The sequence below is a fragment of the Leguminivora glycinivorella genome, chromosome 3 (genome assembly GCF_023078275.1).
Source record: "Leguminivora glycinivorella isolate SPB_JAAS2020 chromosome 3, LegGlyc_1.1, whole genome shotgun sequence".
NCBI lineage: Eukaryota > Metazoa > Arthropoda > Insecta > Lepidoptera > Tortricidae > Leguminivora > Leguminivora glycinivorella.
The window spans coordinates 2,144,416-2,161,325 of NC_062973.1; the positions used below are offsets into that span (position 1 = coordinate 2,144,416).

Here is a 16,910-nt window from a genome sequence, read left to right on the forward strand (position 1 = left end):
ATAGCCTCCGGCAAGGAATTTAATTCCACTCCTTGGCAGTGCTCATAAGAAAAGAAGAAGCAAAGCGCTTTCTGATTTCGATCATTACCTAGGTTCGGTACAGTAACTTACAAAATTTTACCCTGTTCCGTGTAGTACATAATACCAATTCTAGACGCACGTAAGTCATATTTGACAACGTAAATTTCCTGAATTAGATACTTACTAATAAAAACGCTTTTCTATTTACAGAAATTACTTATTGCATTGTTTTAATTGTAATTTAGGTATTTATGGAGATTATGGTCAGGTATAGGTATATTTCTAAATTGAACTTTAACTGCGGGAAAACTTACTTAAAATCTATTTCTGGTGATGATACTTTAATACTTTTGTTTTTCATCACTTTTTGTATAATTCGCAAAGTATTTTAAACGACTGCTGATTCTGGGAATCATGTTGTTTGCTTGAATATAAATTTATTAAATAGTATAAAAAAATAGGTATGTCATAAGTGGAACAGTTAGTGATCTAATACCTGACCTTGTGGTACGCCACCGATTAGACTTAAGTGTTTGACTTGAATGTAGAGTCGTAGATTAATCTTCTAGTACAATTAACGTATATATGGAAGCATTGGAAGCCAATTAAAGAAGTCTACTAAAAGTTTTATTCATTATGTTATGACAAAGACACATGTAACTCCGTATAGACAGCTACAGTCTAAGAAAAAAAAAAACATACCTCAGAACCATATAGAAAAAGATGATGCCTAGATGGCGTTACACTTTTGGGGGACGCTCGGCTAGATGGCGCTAATATTAATATTTGATATTATAACACATATTAAGCTATGATATGGGCCAAATTATCAAAACTGAGGTTTAAAAGTTTTAAGTTTTTCTATTCATTCAAGTCAATTCAGATGTAATTATGTCTTGTAAACTCTAATTCTAACAAATTATCACTTTTCCCTTTATTATAAAAGTTGCCAGAAGTACTGTGGTAGGAACCTGCGACATTCAATCTGAACGTCACGAGTTCTAATCCCAGCTACTACCTGAGTTTTTTCAAATGTAAATGTCATTTGATATTTATCAGTCCCTTTTCGGTGAAGGAAAACATAATGGGAGAAACAGGACTAAGACTATTAGGGCCTAGTTTACCAGAGGGTTGGAAGATCAGGGGGGTTACCATGACGTGCTAAAGCCGTTCAGTTTAGGTTGAGAGAGAGGGACGGAGCTATGTGACTGCTATAGCTGTGTCCCTTTCTCTCAACCTAAACTGAACGTCTTTAGTACGTCATGGTAACCCCCATGGCAGTCGCTTTCGTAAAAACAAGTGTCCATACCAAATGCTGCATTTAGTTGCCAAAGCTGGATTTGGAACTGCTGACTAAACAGGAATTCTCGTGATGAATTCAATCGTCAGCTTCCCCTTTCGCCATATTTTTTATTATTTCCGTATAGGTCAGAATTTGTCCGATCTCTTATTTTTTCCGTATTGGGTCAGAATTTTTAAACTACTGACTAAACAGCATTCTCGTGACGAACACGTCCGTCAGATTCCTCTTTGACCCTTATGAGCCATTGTCAAAACGTCGGGGCATTTTATGAAGATGGCATCAAGTCATAGTCACTTGGGGTCGGCGCAGCATATCTTCCGCTTCCATACATCTCTATCACCCGTCATATCATTAGCTTTCGTTTCATATCATGACTGACAAAGTCCATTCAGCTCTTCTTCGGTTTTCGCATTAATTATAAGCCAATTTTATACAAGGATTCCTAATCTCTATTATAACTTATTCCACGATTCTCAGAACATAATTTTTTTCGCATACTATTTCCTGTTTGTTTCGGCACAGAACCCTGATTCGGCGAATCGGTATCGTCACATGGAAGCGACGCGATAATGCAGTCGTGTTTACTAGTATGTAGTATTATCTCCTATTCGGATGTCCTCTGGTCAAGGACTGTTGATGCGATGTCGAATGAGGTCCAAATGTGGGACTTTATGACATGGTTCACATGATATGATATGGTTCCACACAATTGGCAATGATGGTACATTAAAAAATGGGTGAGATGCATCGTGTAAGGGCCGCCACTTCCTAAATGTTTGTCAGACAGAATGGCTATTATGCAACGACCGGTCTGGCGTAGTCGGTACCTGACCCTGCCACCTAAGTTGATGGTCCAGGCTTCGAATCCCGCTTTAATACTGTAGGCCGAGCCGCTTAAAAAAGTAGTATCTATGGCAATTCGACGTACATTGCTCCTTTTTGTTCGTTTCATAGGGTTACCATTCTTTAGTTTGGTGTAGGTACGAGTACATTGCTACTGCCACAATTTGGTTGACAGGCTATAATTTACATAAGGTTATAATTAGCATACGGACATGCGGTGCACGGTGGCTTTCCGGACAGAGCGGGCAATGGAGTCGTCTAGGTACAATTTATGATTAAATTAATAATGATTAAATGAGATAATCTTCTTTCGACGACCGGCCTGGTTCAGTTGGTAGTGACCCTGCCTGCTAAGCCGCGGTCCTGGGTTCGAATCCCAGTAAGGGCATCTATTTGTGCGATGAGCACAGATATTTGTTCCTGAGTCATGGATGTTTTCTATGTATACAAGTATGTATTTATCTATTTAAGTATGTATATCGTCGCTTAGCACCCATAGTACAAGCTTTGCTTAGTTTGGGGCTAAATTGATCTGTGTAAGGTGTCCCCAATATTTATTTATTTATATTCAAAACATAAATATTACACTTTTTAATTCTTATTCAAATAGTGCCAAAGGTTTTTCATTAATAAAAGTATATATTTTAATGTCTCAATATAACTAGAGTCAAGGACAGTCCAAAAAAGAACTAAAAATTTAAGCTACGGTCCAGAGTCTAGAAGAACAAACGAGGACCTGCCATTACCCAGAAATGGGACACTTAATAATTAGTTTTTACATGTCTTCAGGAGGTCTTAAGCCATTGATTTCTTTAATAAGAATTAAATTGTGATCATTAATGTGTCACATGCAATATCGAAGTTTTTACGTTTGTCAAAATACTTTTAATCGCTACTGTAAATATCATATATAATTTTAATTTATTCATTCAATCACAAAAAGTTAGTAGATAATAACGACTCCATTGCCCGCTTTATCCAGAATGCCACCACATGTACACTACATATTACTTACCAGTCCATGCGCGGATCCAGGGGGGGAGGGTCATGGGGGTCATGACCCCCCCCTCTGGAGCTTAAGTTGGCCATACAAATAGACCACGTGACCCCCCTGGGGCCCCGGGCCTTTACCACGTGACCCCCCCTGGGCACGAAACTGGATCCGCGCTTGTACCAGTCTTACCACATACTTACGAGCTGATAAAGTGCTTACCACCGCATCATGTATGCCTGGTCCCGTAGATCAAGATCGCCGTGGCAGTGGCGGTGTCTCGAACTCATTTTTAACCCCCGACGCAGAAACGACGGGGTGTTATAAGTTTGACGTGTCTGTCTGTCTGTCTGTCTGTTCGTTTGTCTGTCTGTTTGTCTGTCTGTCTGTCTGTCTGTGGCATCGTAGCTCCCGAACGGATGTACCGATTTGGATTTAGTTTTTGTTTGTCTGAAAGCTGAGTAAGTTGGGAGTGTTCTTAGCCATGTTTCATGAAAAACTAAATTTTTTCAAAATTTTAATTTTGTGGTTAGTTAGTGGCTTGATCATAATTATGAGAGGCGTTTGTGCCTAACAAAGTTTAAACTACATAACTGGACAGCGAGGAATTCATCAATCAAAAAGTTTTAAATAAGTATTGAGTATGAAAATTTCATGGAACTTGCATTATATATCCATAAATCCATACATTTTTCTTGAAGTTAGATTCAATTGGGGGCCGATTTTTGAATCTCACGGCGTTCGAATTCAGAAAATTGTCACCGAAATTGCCTACTATTTTCAGTGACAATTTTCTGAATTCGAACGCCATGAGATTCAAAAATCGGCCCCCTGTTCTAACTGTAATACATATTATGACACACTACCTCTAGATATAATGACTTTATATAGTAATTTAGTTATAAGTAGTTGTAAAAATAATAGATAAGTAATAAAAGTTTAACAACAATGAATCTAAGTAGGTACTTTTTCAACATTGTTTCACCTCTATCATGATTTATGAATATAACAAAAAAAATACAACTACTGAACTTAAGCGTTTGTGACATTGCCTGTGTATCCTTTGATTATAATAAAATTATAAATAATTATTAATTACTAAGATTATTCATTAATCATTAATAAAATAATTATGGCTAGTACCAAGAACGATTTCATACCGGACTGACAAAGCCCATACAAAAAAGCGTAACCCTGAAATGTATCGGCTTTTTAGGCTTAAAACTAGATGGCGCTGTTCGCAGCCTGGGGCCAGCCGATTTTTGAATTCATTTATTCAACTTACAGAATCGAAAACGAGTGGTCATTAGGTACCACTAGTTTTGAAATTACCATAGGTACGTCATTTTCCACAGACATTCGAACGGCGAATTCGTGCGTTCGAAATTCAAAGATCGATCCCCCGGAAGTGGCCAAAATCATATCCCCAAATATTTTGCTCGTGTTTATTTTCTATAAGAACAAATGAAATAATTACTTTATTTTAAAATCATGATACCACGTCAATACACATTTTGAAGAAAAAAATGGTAGGCATCATCAGTGTAGTTTTGATAGTATTTACATATTTTCCCCAAATACTTTGCTTGTTTTTTTTTTACTTAATATCATCACCACCGTCAAGTGGTGCCATCTACAATGCTCACGCGAACTACTACTTCTAACTTTGTATTTTTTGTTAGCGTGCCTAGTCTGCAATTATTCGGGCAATTTATTTGTTTCGAGTCCTAACTATCCGAATTAATGAATAATAAAGCTGATAGGTATTACACGCAAACATTGTTTAAATAACAACAAACTCCTTCATATCGCACATTTTATTACGATTAATATGTTCAGTTAAAAACAACTATCTTCACATTATTAAACTCTATTAATCACACACGCATTTAATTTTCACAAAACAACCACATAAAACATCAATCATTATTTTAAAACTGTCTTAAATAAAATCTTTGGGATAACGCTTTTATTTATTTTTGCGCCATCTAACGGGTAGTAGTGAAACTAGCTTCTATGCTTGGTAGCGCTTAAGTCATAATTCGGTTACAGCTTCTCCGTTCAAATTGACGACCTCAATTGCGTGTTCTGATGGTGGTCTCCAGCATGGTATTTCAGCATACAAAGGTTCAGATGTGGTGTTATCAATTACGTCTAGCTTTGCTTCACATTTGAGCGCTTCTATAGTAGACTCGGCGAGCGAGTCAGGTCGCTGTTGACGTAGTTCATCACAACCGCTCAGAGATGGCGCTGCTGAACAACGTGCCTGTAATGTTGGATACTCAACGCTTCTTCGAGGCAAGTGGTCATAATGGCATTCTAGAATTCCTGTAAAAAGTAATAATTTAGTAAATATTTACTTATTAACATTTTAGTTATATTTTAAATGTTATGTTTTTACTTACCCCTAAAGTTTTCCAACATCATAGGAGAAATTGTTTGAACAACCACTGGCCTCATAAATTGTTTCAAGTTCCTGTCCAAAGTTGAGATTGGCTGATAATGGCATTTTTCAGCCCGCGGTGGCTCTGAAAAATAAAAGTATGAAAATAAATCATTAATAGAAAAAAAAATGCAAAAAGAGAGTGGCCCATGAGGGGATCGAACCCGCGACCTTCGCGTTATTAGCACGACGCTCTAACCAACTGAGCTAATGGGCCGTTGTAATAAGTGGCGAAATAGTGTATGTTATGCTTAAAACACTGACGTCATAAGTTGTCAACAGTGTTTATTTGTTTAATCATCATCCTCGTTTGGGTACTTATCGAATCTAACGAATAATTATTAATTATTTGTAATGATTATGCCTAATGACATTTTATTTTGCTAACTATTTGTGGGTACAGGGTTTTAATTGGTCACCTTCATTTACAATGTGACTTATTCTCTATAAAACCTATAATGTATCTATAGTGGAGCTACTTCACGCAAAAAATTAAAGTTGTATGCATTTTGGATTCGTCTAACCTTGACATTTTCAAGTCGTGTCATTATCACGCATTTCCCCTCAATGTTAATGGTCAACACTAGTTAGGTACACGTAAACGTGGCATGGGCGTGGCTTGATGAGTTTCACGTTTTGGTGTGATTAATAGGTAGTTACAATACAATACAATAAAATACAATACAAATACTCTTTATTGCACACCTTGACAAATCTTGATAGTTATTTGTTTTACAAGGGGTCAAAGTTGTTGTTTAACCGCACGTGCCAATATTGATACCCGAGCAAGCGAAAGATTCCAATATTGAAGTGCGAGCGTTGCGTGTGGTTCGAGAAGTGGAATCTTGAGCGTTGCGAGGGTTTCAAGGCATGTAAGTTAAACAAAAATTTTCACCACACCACCACGAACAAAATACTGACTATAAAAGATCAAACTAAATCAAAAACATCAATTTATTAAATTTAAAATCATCATTTATAGGTAAAATCTACCAGCCAGCAAAGACATCACGTTACCTAATTATTAGTATGAAATTATTTTGCACTCTTGTTGATAAAATACAATTTGCTATCTATTTTCGAATAGCAAAGAGAGCCTTTACCAGTTGGTGTGGTGAAAAGGTAAATTAAACATTACTATGTTGTCTGTGATTAGACACAAAATCGAAATACGTTTGTTCTTTTCTATCACACCAATACCTCGGAAAGGGACAAACGAACTTTTCACAACACCAACTGGTAAAGGCTTTCTTTGCTATTCGAAAACAGATAGCAAAATTGCATTTTATCCACAAAAGGGGGCAAAGTAATTTCATACAAATTTTGACTCGATGTCTTAATCTGGCTGCTAGATTTTACCTATAAATGATGATTTTGAACCATAAATATTGAATAAATTGGTGGATTTCATTTATTTTGATGTTTTATAGTCAGTATTTTGTTCGTGTTGGTGTGGTGAAAATTTTTGTGTTTCACTCGGTGGCAAAGTTTGTTTAACCTTCGTGCCTTGATACCCTCGCAACGCTCAAGATTCTACTTTTTGAACCACTCGCTACGCTCGCGGTTCAATATTGGAATCTTTCGCTTGCTCGGGTATCAATATTGGCACGTGCGGTTAAACAACTACTTTGCCCCCTTATAAAACAAATAACTATTATCGGCTTGATAACTTTAGAGTACGTTTATGAGTAAGGGTTTTAGTTGACGACCGGTCTGGCGCAGTCGGTAGTGACCCTGCCTGCTGTGCCGCGGTCCCGGGTTCGAATCCCGGTAAGGGCATTTATTAGTGTGATGAGCACAGATATTTGTTCCTGAGTCATGGATGTTTTCTATGTATATAAGTATTTATATATTATATATATCGTTGTCTGAGTACCCACAGCACAAGCCTTCTTGAGCTTACCGTGGGCCTCAGTCAATCTGTGTAAGAATGTCCTATAATATTTATTTATTTATTTATTTAGTGAATTACCTCAGAGTATATTTTGTACAGACAGAAAACTTACCTAGTATGTAAATTTCTGTTATGTAAAGCGTTTTCACATATTAAAATAATATGTAAATCCGTACATAAGTATTAACGTTATAACTAATTATCTATTGTATAGACTCGTGGGGACGTTGTATTTATTTATATGTTCATGTAAGATGATTATTCAATAAACAATTCAATTCAAAGGTGCCAGCTTTCACATAAGTTTTTGACATCCTTGCTATATCCGAAATCGGATCGGATATTGTGACAACGCTCTAAGGAACTCCAACAAAGCTATGAAAGAGGAAAAAACCCATTAGTGAGATAGTTAGGGACATATCAGGGTGATTCTAACGAAACATCAAACAAAACTTACCAGGCAACGGCGTATTAAAGATGTTCCTCACATACGGCGGCGGCCCATCATTATTATCAATCATCACTTCCATCCTGATGCTGTTCATCTTATCCTCATACCGCGGGCGCCTGCACCGCTCCAGCATCACGATCACCACCGCCACGGTGATCACCGTCATCATCACCCCGCCTGCTATACTGATCACCGATATCAAGTCCACCGATGACCGATCTGGCTTGTCCATCACAGCCGTTATATGCTCCGGTTCTGTCAAAATATGAAACTCTTCATCAGGCTTTGCTGTCGTTTTAACATCTTTAGCTTGGGAGACAGTATTGTTTCTTTTTTTCTCTGTCGTCTCCATAGTTTTAGTGGAAGTTTTATAGATCCGTGTTGGATTAGTTGAAAAGATAGTTAAGGGTTTAGCGGTCGTGCGCATGCTGTTAGTGGCATTCTTATCTTCTGTAAAGTGTTTAGTGATATTTTGAAAGGGTTTCGGTGTGCTGGATGGTTTGATAGGTGCTGATGTTGACATCGACCTTGTAAACATTTCAGTTGGTTTCCCGGTTACGTTTTTAGATGTAAAATATGATGCAGTGGTCAGAGCTATCTTTTTGAACGTGGCGTAAGACAAAGATGTTGGTATTATTGAAACCATGATAGTTCTCGGGGTCGTGTTTATCAGAGTTTCCTTTTTCGTAACATTTTTATGCTTTGGCAGTTCCGCAATTGGTTTAATTTTTGTTTCAACTAGTAATTCACCTTTTTGTGCTGGCTTAATCCAAATTTCTTTTGGTTTAAACTTGATTGTTGTTGGATATATTTTGATAGTCGTTTCTGGTCTTCTTGTAGCTTCCTTGACTGTAGGCTCCGTTATTAAGATTGGTTTAGCAGTTCTCAAATTCATTGTTGACATTTCAAATATTTTAGTCGATTGTGATGGCAATTCTAAATTCTCAGTTTTTGACGGTAATATTCTAGCAGTCGTTTCTTTAATGAAATCTGTACTAGTTTCAGCATTTTTAGTAAAGGTTGTTTTAATGAAAATTGGACTAACCGTGGTAAACGGCATCATTGTCGGAGGTACAGATTTATCTGTTGATAAAACCCAAGATGTCAAAGTCACGTTATTCCAATTTGTATGTTTAGTAGTTCTCGTCGACTCTTTATTCGATATAGCTTCTACAGTAGCACTCTTTGATGACTGTATAGTGGTTTCTACTGTGGATGTTGGGGCACTTGTCAATAAAGTCGTTGCAACAGGTCTCATAGTTGTAGAAGTAGTAGTAGTACTTGTGCTAGTTGTTGTTGTACTTGTTGTCGTAGGTTTAGGAGTTGTAGGCAATGTTGTTGTTGTTGTTGTAGCTGCCGTAATTGGAATCCTCACTGTTGTGATAATTGGTGCTTTTGTAGTGGTTGTTCCAGTTGTGCTAAGCATAGTAGTTCTTTCATGAACAGGTCCTGAGGTAGATATATTAACTGGCTTCGTAACTGATAGTTCCTCCATCGTTGCAGGAGTGGTTTGTCTCACTTCACACCTGGAAAATAATTTAATGGTGACTGACCATAAAACTAGTGATTTCACCGATTGGACATAAAGAAGGAAACTACGAGAGAAACTATGTAGTACCAAATTAGTTATATGGAGTTTAATGTGTGGAATATAAACGTAATAAAAATAAAGGATAAGAATAAGAACATTTCGATACAAAATGATATAATAATGAACTATCCAAAAGTGGGATGTTTTAGCAGATTGAAATGTAAAGATTCTAAGCATCTTCAGCAGCAAAAGTACGATGTTGGCTCTCAATGAGTTGAGACATTCAATTTAGAAATATATTAGTGGCAACCCACCTCTCACCTTGCCATCCATCTTGGCATTGACATTCTCCTGTCACCACAGAACAGATGCCTTGTTTTGTGCATCTTTTGCATTCGTTCACGCAATTCGGACCCCATTTGTTTTTTGGACATTCTGAAATATTTCGGGATTATAATTTTCGTCGACTGTAACTAACAAAGAATATGCACCTAAAATTTATTCCGGTATTAATACTTTTTCAATATCTTCATCCCATAATATCTTATTGTCTTCAGATACTGTATTTTCGATCAATTTTTTGTGTATTGTAATAGTGTAATGAAAAATTATAATAAAATTGAGACTAAATTAGTGGTTTGAGCTGTTAATGAAGATATTATTGATATTAGACTTAATAAAATAGAGGTTTCAACGATTAATAAATACATTAGATTTTTATAGCCTATGATTAAGTTATTGGTTAAGAACTTAAGAGTAAGTGGTTAGTAATATTAATAGGTATTTATTGATGAATGAAATCTACTATTTGATTTTATATCTATGATAAGGAAACATTTAATGCTGCTATAATAATAACAGTTATAAACTTTCAAGTTGAAATTAAGTATAGTTACGATCTTATTGCTATAAGTAGGTAAGTAAGCCGGACGGGCGAACAATAAGAATCTGGCACATCCTTTTCTTTACGTTAAGATAATTTGTTAATTAGTTAAGTTAAGTACATCCTATTTCGATAACTTCTGATGATGAATTTTTCCGATAACTAATTAATTGTTTATCAGAATATCGTTAAAACATTACAAAGCACATCTCAGCAAAATAAATCAGAAATTAACATTTTCTCAAACATGCAATGAAATATTGTCTTTACGTTCCTTAAAATGGGCTGGGAAGTATCGCTTTTTGGGCGCAACAACTCGAGAGGACTGTAAAGGGATTTCATATAATTTTTTAGGCCTAGGCCTGCAAAGTAACTTTTTTTTTTATAAAATATTGTCCTTTAGAGCATTTTTTTTATTTCATTGTATGTTTGAGAAAAGCACTATACATGCCTCGGCGTGAAAACGGATTCCCGGCCTCGTATCCCTATCCGGTATATACCCACTTGGCCGGAAATCCTCATTTTCCCGGCCTCTGATGTAATGTACTATTGATAGATGCAGAAAACAGGCGATTCAATGATATTACTGGTAATCTTTTGTTTAAAAAAATACTAATAGCAAAACAATTCTGTTATCCCTAGCAGCTCAAAAGGTTGCCATGGCAACGTAAATAAAGGCGGTCTACTCTCAAAGCATCAGATTGTGCGTTTTCAATCGCGATGTACATAACACCAACGATTGTCACTTTGACTAGGCCGGTAGGTTGCCATGGCAACGTAAACAAAACCCGGTCTACCCTCAGAGCATCCGCTGCCGGTCCTCCCTGCCGGACAGATGGGCACACAAGATACATCCTTCATTTTGTATCCGGGACAGCATACTGCCACCTCCGCTGTTCGCTCCTCCGTCTGGAAAAGGAATAATAACTGCGTTAGTCAGGTAGTAAGGTTTTGTTTGGAATGAATTGCAGCTTCGCTCGCATTAAATTTCAAAATTGCGGAATGGTTCATTCAAAATTCCACCCCCCCCCCCCCATTTTAGAGAAGTGGGGTTGGAAAGAAACAAAAAGTAGCCTCCATCTTTTCAACTATCTCCACTTAAATAATCACGTCAATTCCTCACTCCGTTTTACCGTGACAGACAGACAAACAAATAGCCACATATACTTTCCCATTTATAATATCAATATGGATACTGTAATACGAGTATAGAAAAAAAACCAAAAAAAAAACCAGTAATTGTCACATAGCCTACGTAATTATGTATGAAAGTGACTGGATTCCAAGATTCCAAAGGTCAAACGTGATCCCATAGCAAACCTCATTGTGTTAAAAACACACCGCTTCGTGATTATGAAGTAATGTTATGACAGTCACTTTGCTCTGATCTAGATTCACTCAAGGATGGCGAATCGAATCGACCTTATAGGCTAAGAGCTGCTGACGTTGGGAAAAGGTAAACAATTTACGTAGCACCGAAACCTACTTGACGGCCGGTCTACAAGTTACAATTTACAAGTGGTTGTCAATGTCTAATATGACAAGTTGAAAAGAGACTTGAGAGACCGCTTGTAACTTGTAACTTTCAGTTTTGAGAAATGGGCCACTGGCCTAGCACGTAGTAACCCAGCCGCGTTCCTGTGTTCGAATCCCGGTAAGGGCATTTATTTGTGTGATGATTACGTACATTTATATTTGTTCCTGAGTCATGGATGTTGTTTTCTATGCATATAAGTATTTGTTTATCGTTGTCTGAGTACCCACAATACAAGTCTTCTGTAGCTTACCGAGGGACTCAGTCAATTTGTGCAAGAAATCCTGTAATATTTATATATTTTTTTACTATAAATGTGTCGCTTAACTTCAAACTCGGGTAAATCCATTCTGCTTTAAGATTGATGATAAATAATCTGAAAAAGAATCAACCTTTTAGCAAAATGGATGTACCCGTTTGAAGTTAAGCGACACAAATGGGCTTTACTCTTGGCCACAGACTAGCCAAATGCAAAGACGTGGCCTACATTGGAGTGAGCTCGCCCAGAAGATGCCTGTATCTATTTATATACGATAGTTTCTCATATCATATTACATTAAACGTTTTCTGGTCTGCTACTTCAATTTCTACCGATGAACTGCGGCGAGACACGTATCTAAATTGTTTTTTTATTTTTATGGGACTAGCTCTCTGCCTATTAGATTCATATTCAAGTAATCATAAGACGATTACCGCCTATAAAGTTATGATTTAATGCAAGAGTGGATTTGTGTAGTACTTAGCTGGTGGCATTTAATTTCCGTTTCGATACGTACGGATGAAATAATCTTAGTTAATGCATTTTTCATTACTGCATTCAAAATAACTGTTTAAAGGTTAAATCTTCCAGCCAGCTTAGGACGTAAAGTTAAACTTTGTACAAAATTATATACTTTGCACTCTTGTGGATGAAATGCAACTTTTGTCATCCGTTTTTGAAGAATCAAGAGCGTTTCCAGACTCTTTAGACGAATCAGCTTCTTGACTGATTCAAATATATCCGCAGATTTTAACTTCATAGTAAAATGTTACCCTCAAAATAATGGACTTTATACTTTTCACTTTATGATTAATCTAAAAACATTCAAGTACCTATTTGTACAACTCAATAAACTGAAACTTTTTTCATTAGAAGTTAATATTCTTGGTAACTCTAGAGACAAATAATCGATGGAATCAGGCGTTACTTTGCGGAAATCCATGTTAATCGTAAACTAGAACTTTCCTTTGCTAATCCGCGAATAGATAACGTGCAAGTCAATCAGTGCTAACCTGTTATAATTACTTGCGTATTTTTTACATGCAATTAATTTTAAATTAATTGCATGTAAAAAAAAAAATACGCATTCTAGTTTACGATTAACTCTAGAGACATTTTGAGTAACGCCGAAGACACTCAAAACTGGTGATCAAAAAGTTGATTCACCCAATTTATCAGTTGGGGTGATGAAAAAAAGCGTGAATGATGATAATGATGTAGACGACGACGATATTGCAACTATTAATGAAAACATGTTATTTTATCTCAAGTCTTGTAAGGTCCCACATCTCGGTGCTCCACTTGGAGCATCTCGGCGGCATGGAGGAGCACCACTTATGTCCGCATGGACAATGCTTTCAATGAGAAGGATGATTCACATTGGTGACGATGAAGATATTGCAACTATTAATGAAAACATGTTATTTTACCTCGAGTCTAGTAAGGTCCCGCATCTCTGTGCTCCATTTGGAGCATCTCGGCGGCATGGAGAAGCACCACTCGTACGTCCGCACTGACATCGGAGCGCGGTACTTCACGCGCTTTGTTATGTTGTATCTGAAAATAGAAATGATTTTTGTTAAAACAAACTTTTATAAAAGAAATGGGTGGATCATAAAGGTCATAAAACTCAAAGATGGTGGTGGAGGAGATTGGACACAGAAAGTGGAGTGCTAGCACTGCTAACACACCAGAGCCCGCTAACACCCGCAATTGTGGTAAGCCATCCATGAAATGGTAAGAGAGAAAGAGAGACGAATAGACAGACGAGAGGGAGTGATACAATCAGATATATAAATAGAGAGGCTAAGCTAGATATAGACTTCTTGACATGTGTTATTATGTTAAGCTGAATTTGACACCTGCAAGTTATTGCTGCAAGTTTTCAGACGCAACTATGGGTAAGAATCATCGTCCTCCTCGCGTTATCCCGGCATTTGCCACGGATCATGGGAGTCTGGGCTCCGCTTTGACAACTATGGATAAGTGGCAAATATCTGCATCATTTTCTTGTATAAACCTTTGTTTCAAACACCATATTTGTGTCTTCACAGTCAGACTGGCTGTCAGTGTTACTGCCAATCCATTGTGGCTTCTTATGTGTGGGAGAGAGATGGTGGCGATATTATTAGGCGAGATAGAGAGAGAAAGATCCAGATATAGAAAAACAAAGAGGAAGAAAGAGAAAGAGAGAGACAAGAGCTACAGAAGTGACACACATAGAGAATTCAATATGAAAGAGAAAAAACAGGCAAAGATAGAGAAAGAATTTCTAATATTTTTCTTGGTTGAGAGAGAGAAAGAGAGATAGAGGTACGCTTATATAATTACACATTGAGAAGAAAAAGGGAAGGAAAGCCAGATAAAAAAGGTCGATACAAAATCCAAGGTTTCTTTGTATTAAGATTGAGAGTGAAAGAGAGATACAGAAAGAGAGAGACAAAGCTATATGTTGTATAATAGACACTCACTTCTGCTGCACCACGCACACGTGGTCCCCGTTCAGGCCCACCACCGCTCCCATCACCACCGTCACCACTCCCACCAAGCACCATATTTGTGTCTTTATAGTCAGACTCGCTGTCATTGTTGTCACTGCCAATCCATTGTGGCTTCTTATCTTGGCATGATGAAATGCAGTACCTGTAAAAGACAAACAAAAATTATATGAGTTATATTTAGGAAGAGTTCTCGACCAAATAGGGGAGATATTGCTAAAACCTTCAAAACCTTCAAATCAGGAGTGAACAGGCATTTTCTGGGCGATCTCACTCCATCGTAGGCCACGTCTTTGCCTTTGGCTAGTCTGTGGCCAAGAGTAAGCCCATTTATAATTTAAAAAAAGGCCGGGGTACTTAGTCAAATGCACAAACGCTCACGATAATACTAGTATTTGTTTCGTAGCTATCTATCTCTATCGCTCTTGCGTAATTGGCGCGACAGAGCCAGACTGCATTTCTGTTGTTGCCATTCAGCTACGCACGAAGGTCAGAAGTACTCGAAACTGACGAGCATAATATATACAGGGTGTAAACCTAATACGGGCGAACCTCTTAACGGTGGTGAGTATAGGACATAAAAAATGGAATTAGATAACTTTTACTTAAAATTGAAATATTTTTTTTATCCATACAAAATAATTCGGCCCGCAACGTAATGCAAACACACTCGCGTTAACCGCTCGTTGACAGTTGTCATTGATTGTCATCGCAACCACGTTTACAGTACATTGCTGCTGGGAAATTTTTCAAAAATTCATTATGGGGTGAAAATTAAAAGTAACTCAAAAACACCTCTTAATTAATGATAACAATATTGAATTATATGCCTGGTTTCATTTATCGCCCTTATTAGGTTTACGCACTGTATGAGGAACGTTATGAAGGTGAGTTAAACAAAAGTGGTTTGTCGAGATCGTAGGAAATGGAAGTCCGTGATCTCAGCCTACCATTCTGGGAAACAGGAGTGAATGTATGTTTAAGAAAAAAATGAGAAATTACGCTTCACGTAAAGAAAGCTAAATATGCGAGGTTCTGACTTGGCATTGCCTACTTTTTGTTCAAGCGTATAAAGGTGAAACACCTGCCCGAATATACCGCATAATTCCTAAAACGTAACAGTTTCAACAGAATCTCGAAATGAAACGGGATGATAATGATTATACGAACCAGGAGTATAATTTTCATCGAAGTCTGTAATAGTATTTTATACAATCGTGATATAATACAAAGCTTTTCAGTCGTGTACCATATTTAGGCCACGAAGCTTGCTGAGTGGCCTAATAGTACGGTACAAGAGTGAAAAGTTTAATTATATCACTATTGTATACAATACTTTTTCTATGAGTCATCATTTTCATCATCAATGGACGAACAATATCATCATTCAAGTTAAAATTAATGTTAATAGCGTCGTTCACCGTTGTATCAACATCGAATTACCTGGCAACCAATTGTTTGTAATAATAACCGTCTCTGATTGGTCGATAACACGATAGATAAAAAAAATGTGTTTCAGATGCAGAAAAATTTGCCAGGTATCGCAAATTAGTATAGAACTTGTATGAAGTTCTATTTTTGAATTTTTTCAGTTAAGTAAAGTGAAGTGTAATGAAATATTATAGTTGACTAACTGTCAAAGACTATCCAACACTGAAAAGTCAGCACGTATAGTTTAGTCTGTGGTGTCCTAATTGACAGAATAAAGTCGACGAGTAGAAAAAACATATTATGCGATGGTAAACTGGTGGCCCAGCATCGTCTATATCCTTTACTTATATTGCTATTATCTTGACTCGCTGTATATATACGATATATTTTTTTGAGGATTCTCTTATTGAAAGCTTAATTTCTGTGTGTCCATGACTGGCTAAAGTAATATCTAACGCATCATAAAGGCATGTCATTCCCCTGCATGGATTGAACAAGAGCGGCCGCCGGCATTTTAATTATCAATTGAGGGCACTTCCTTTTGGACTCGTTATGCAATGCTTTAGACTGGGAATTAATTGTAATGTAGATGAAGTTAATTGGGAGACAACTTGTGTGCTTTGAGACAATAATTAGAAAAAAAAATAGGCGAAATGTTAGTGTTCATAACTTAATGAGCCCCTTTTCATTTTGGCATTGGTTTTAGGGACACCCGGTAAATGTAGTCACCTATATTATCATACATTATCTGTCTCGTCTGTATATCATTTGATATTTGCCAGTCGCGTTTCGGTGAAGGAAAACATCGTGAGTGAAACCGGACTAATC

General features: G+C 37.1%; 1 protein-coding gene and 1 non-coding gene across 4 annotated transcripts; both read right to left on the reverse strand.

The window, feature by feature from the left end:
* Positions 1 to 4,966: 4,966 nt before the first annotated feature.
* Positions 4,967 to 14,784, reverse strand: LOC125224846 (cell wall protein DAN4-like). 3 transcript variants are annotated; one of them, XM_048128344.1, is made up of 8 exons: positions 14,625 to 14,784; positions 13,584 to 13,710; positions 11,158 to 11,269; positions 9,792 to 9,912; positions 8,697 to 9,472; positions 7,953 to 8,201; positions 5,564 to 5,686; positions 4,967 to 5,486 (listed from the first exon to the last, which is right to left on the reverse strand). In XM_048128344.1, exons 1-8 carry the CDS (start codon positions 14,738 to 14,740, stop codon positions 5,194 to 5,196), a joined length of 1,917 nt encoding a protein of 638 aa, XP_047984301.1. In that variant the 5' UTR covers positions 14,741 to 14,784; the 3' UTR covers positions 4,967 to 5,193. The 3 variants fall into 3 exon arrangements, with proteins under 3 accessions (XP_047984301.1, XP_047984300.1, XP_047984302.1); XM_048128343.1 differs by having other exon boundaries at positions 7,953 to 9,472; XM_048128345.1 differs by lacking the exons at positions 8,697 to 9,472; positions 9,792 to 9,912.
* On the reverse strand, positions 5,745 to 5,818 carry Trnai-aau. The gene has a single exon. It is a non-coding gene; the product is annotated as a tRNA-Ile (tRNA).
* Positions 14,785 to 16,910: the final 2,126 nt, after the last annotated feature.

Bases quoted from the DNA above. Each gene is read 5' to 3' on its own strand.
- LOC125224846 (XM_048128343.1), bottom strand. From the start codon at position 14,740: ATGACAGCGAGTCTGACTATAAAGACACAAATATGGTGCTTGGTGGGA. The intron at 9,473-9,791 runs GTGGGTTGCCAC...ATTATTTTCCAG, and splicing joins GATGGATGGCAAGGTGAGAG to GTGTGAAGTGAGACAAACCA. The intron at 5,487-5,563 runs GTAAGTAAAAAC...TACTTTTTACAG, and splicing joins GATGTTGGAAAACTTTAGGG to GAATTCTAGAATGCCATTAT.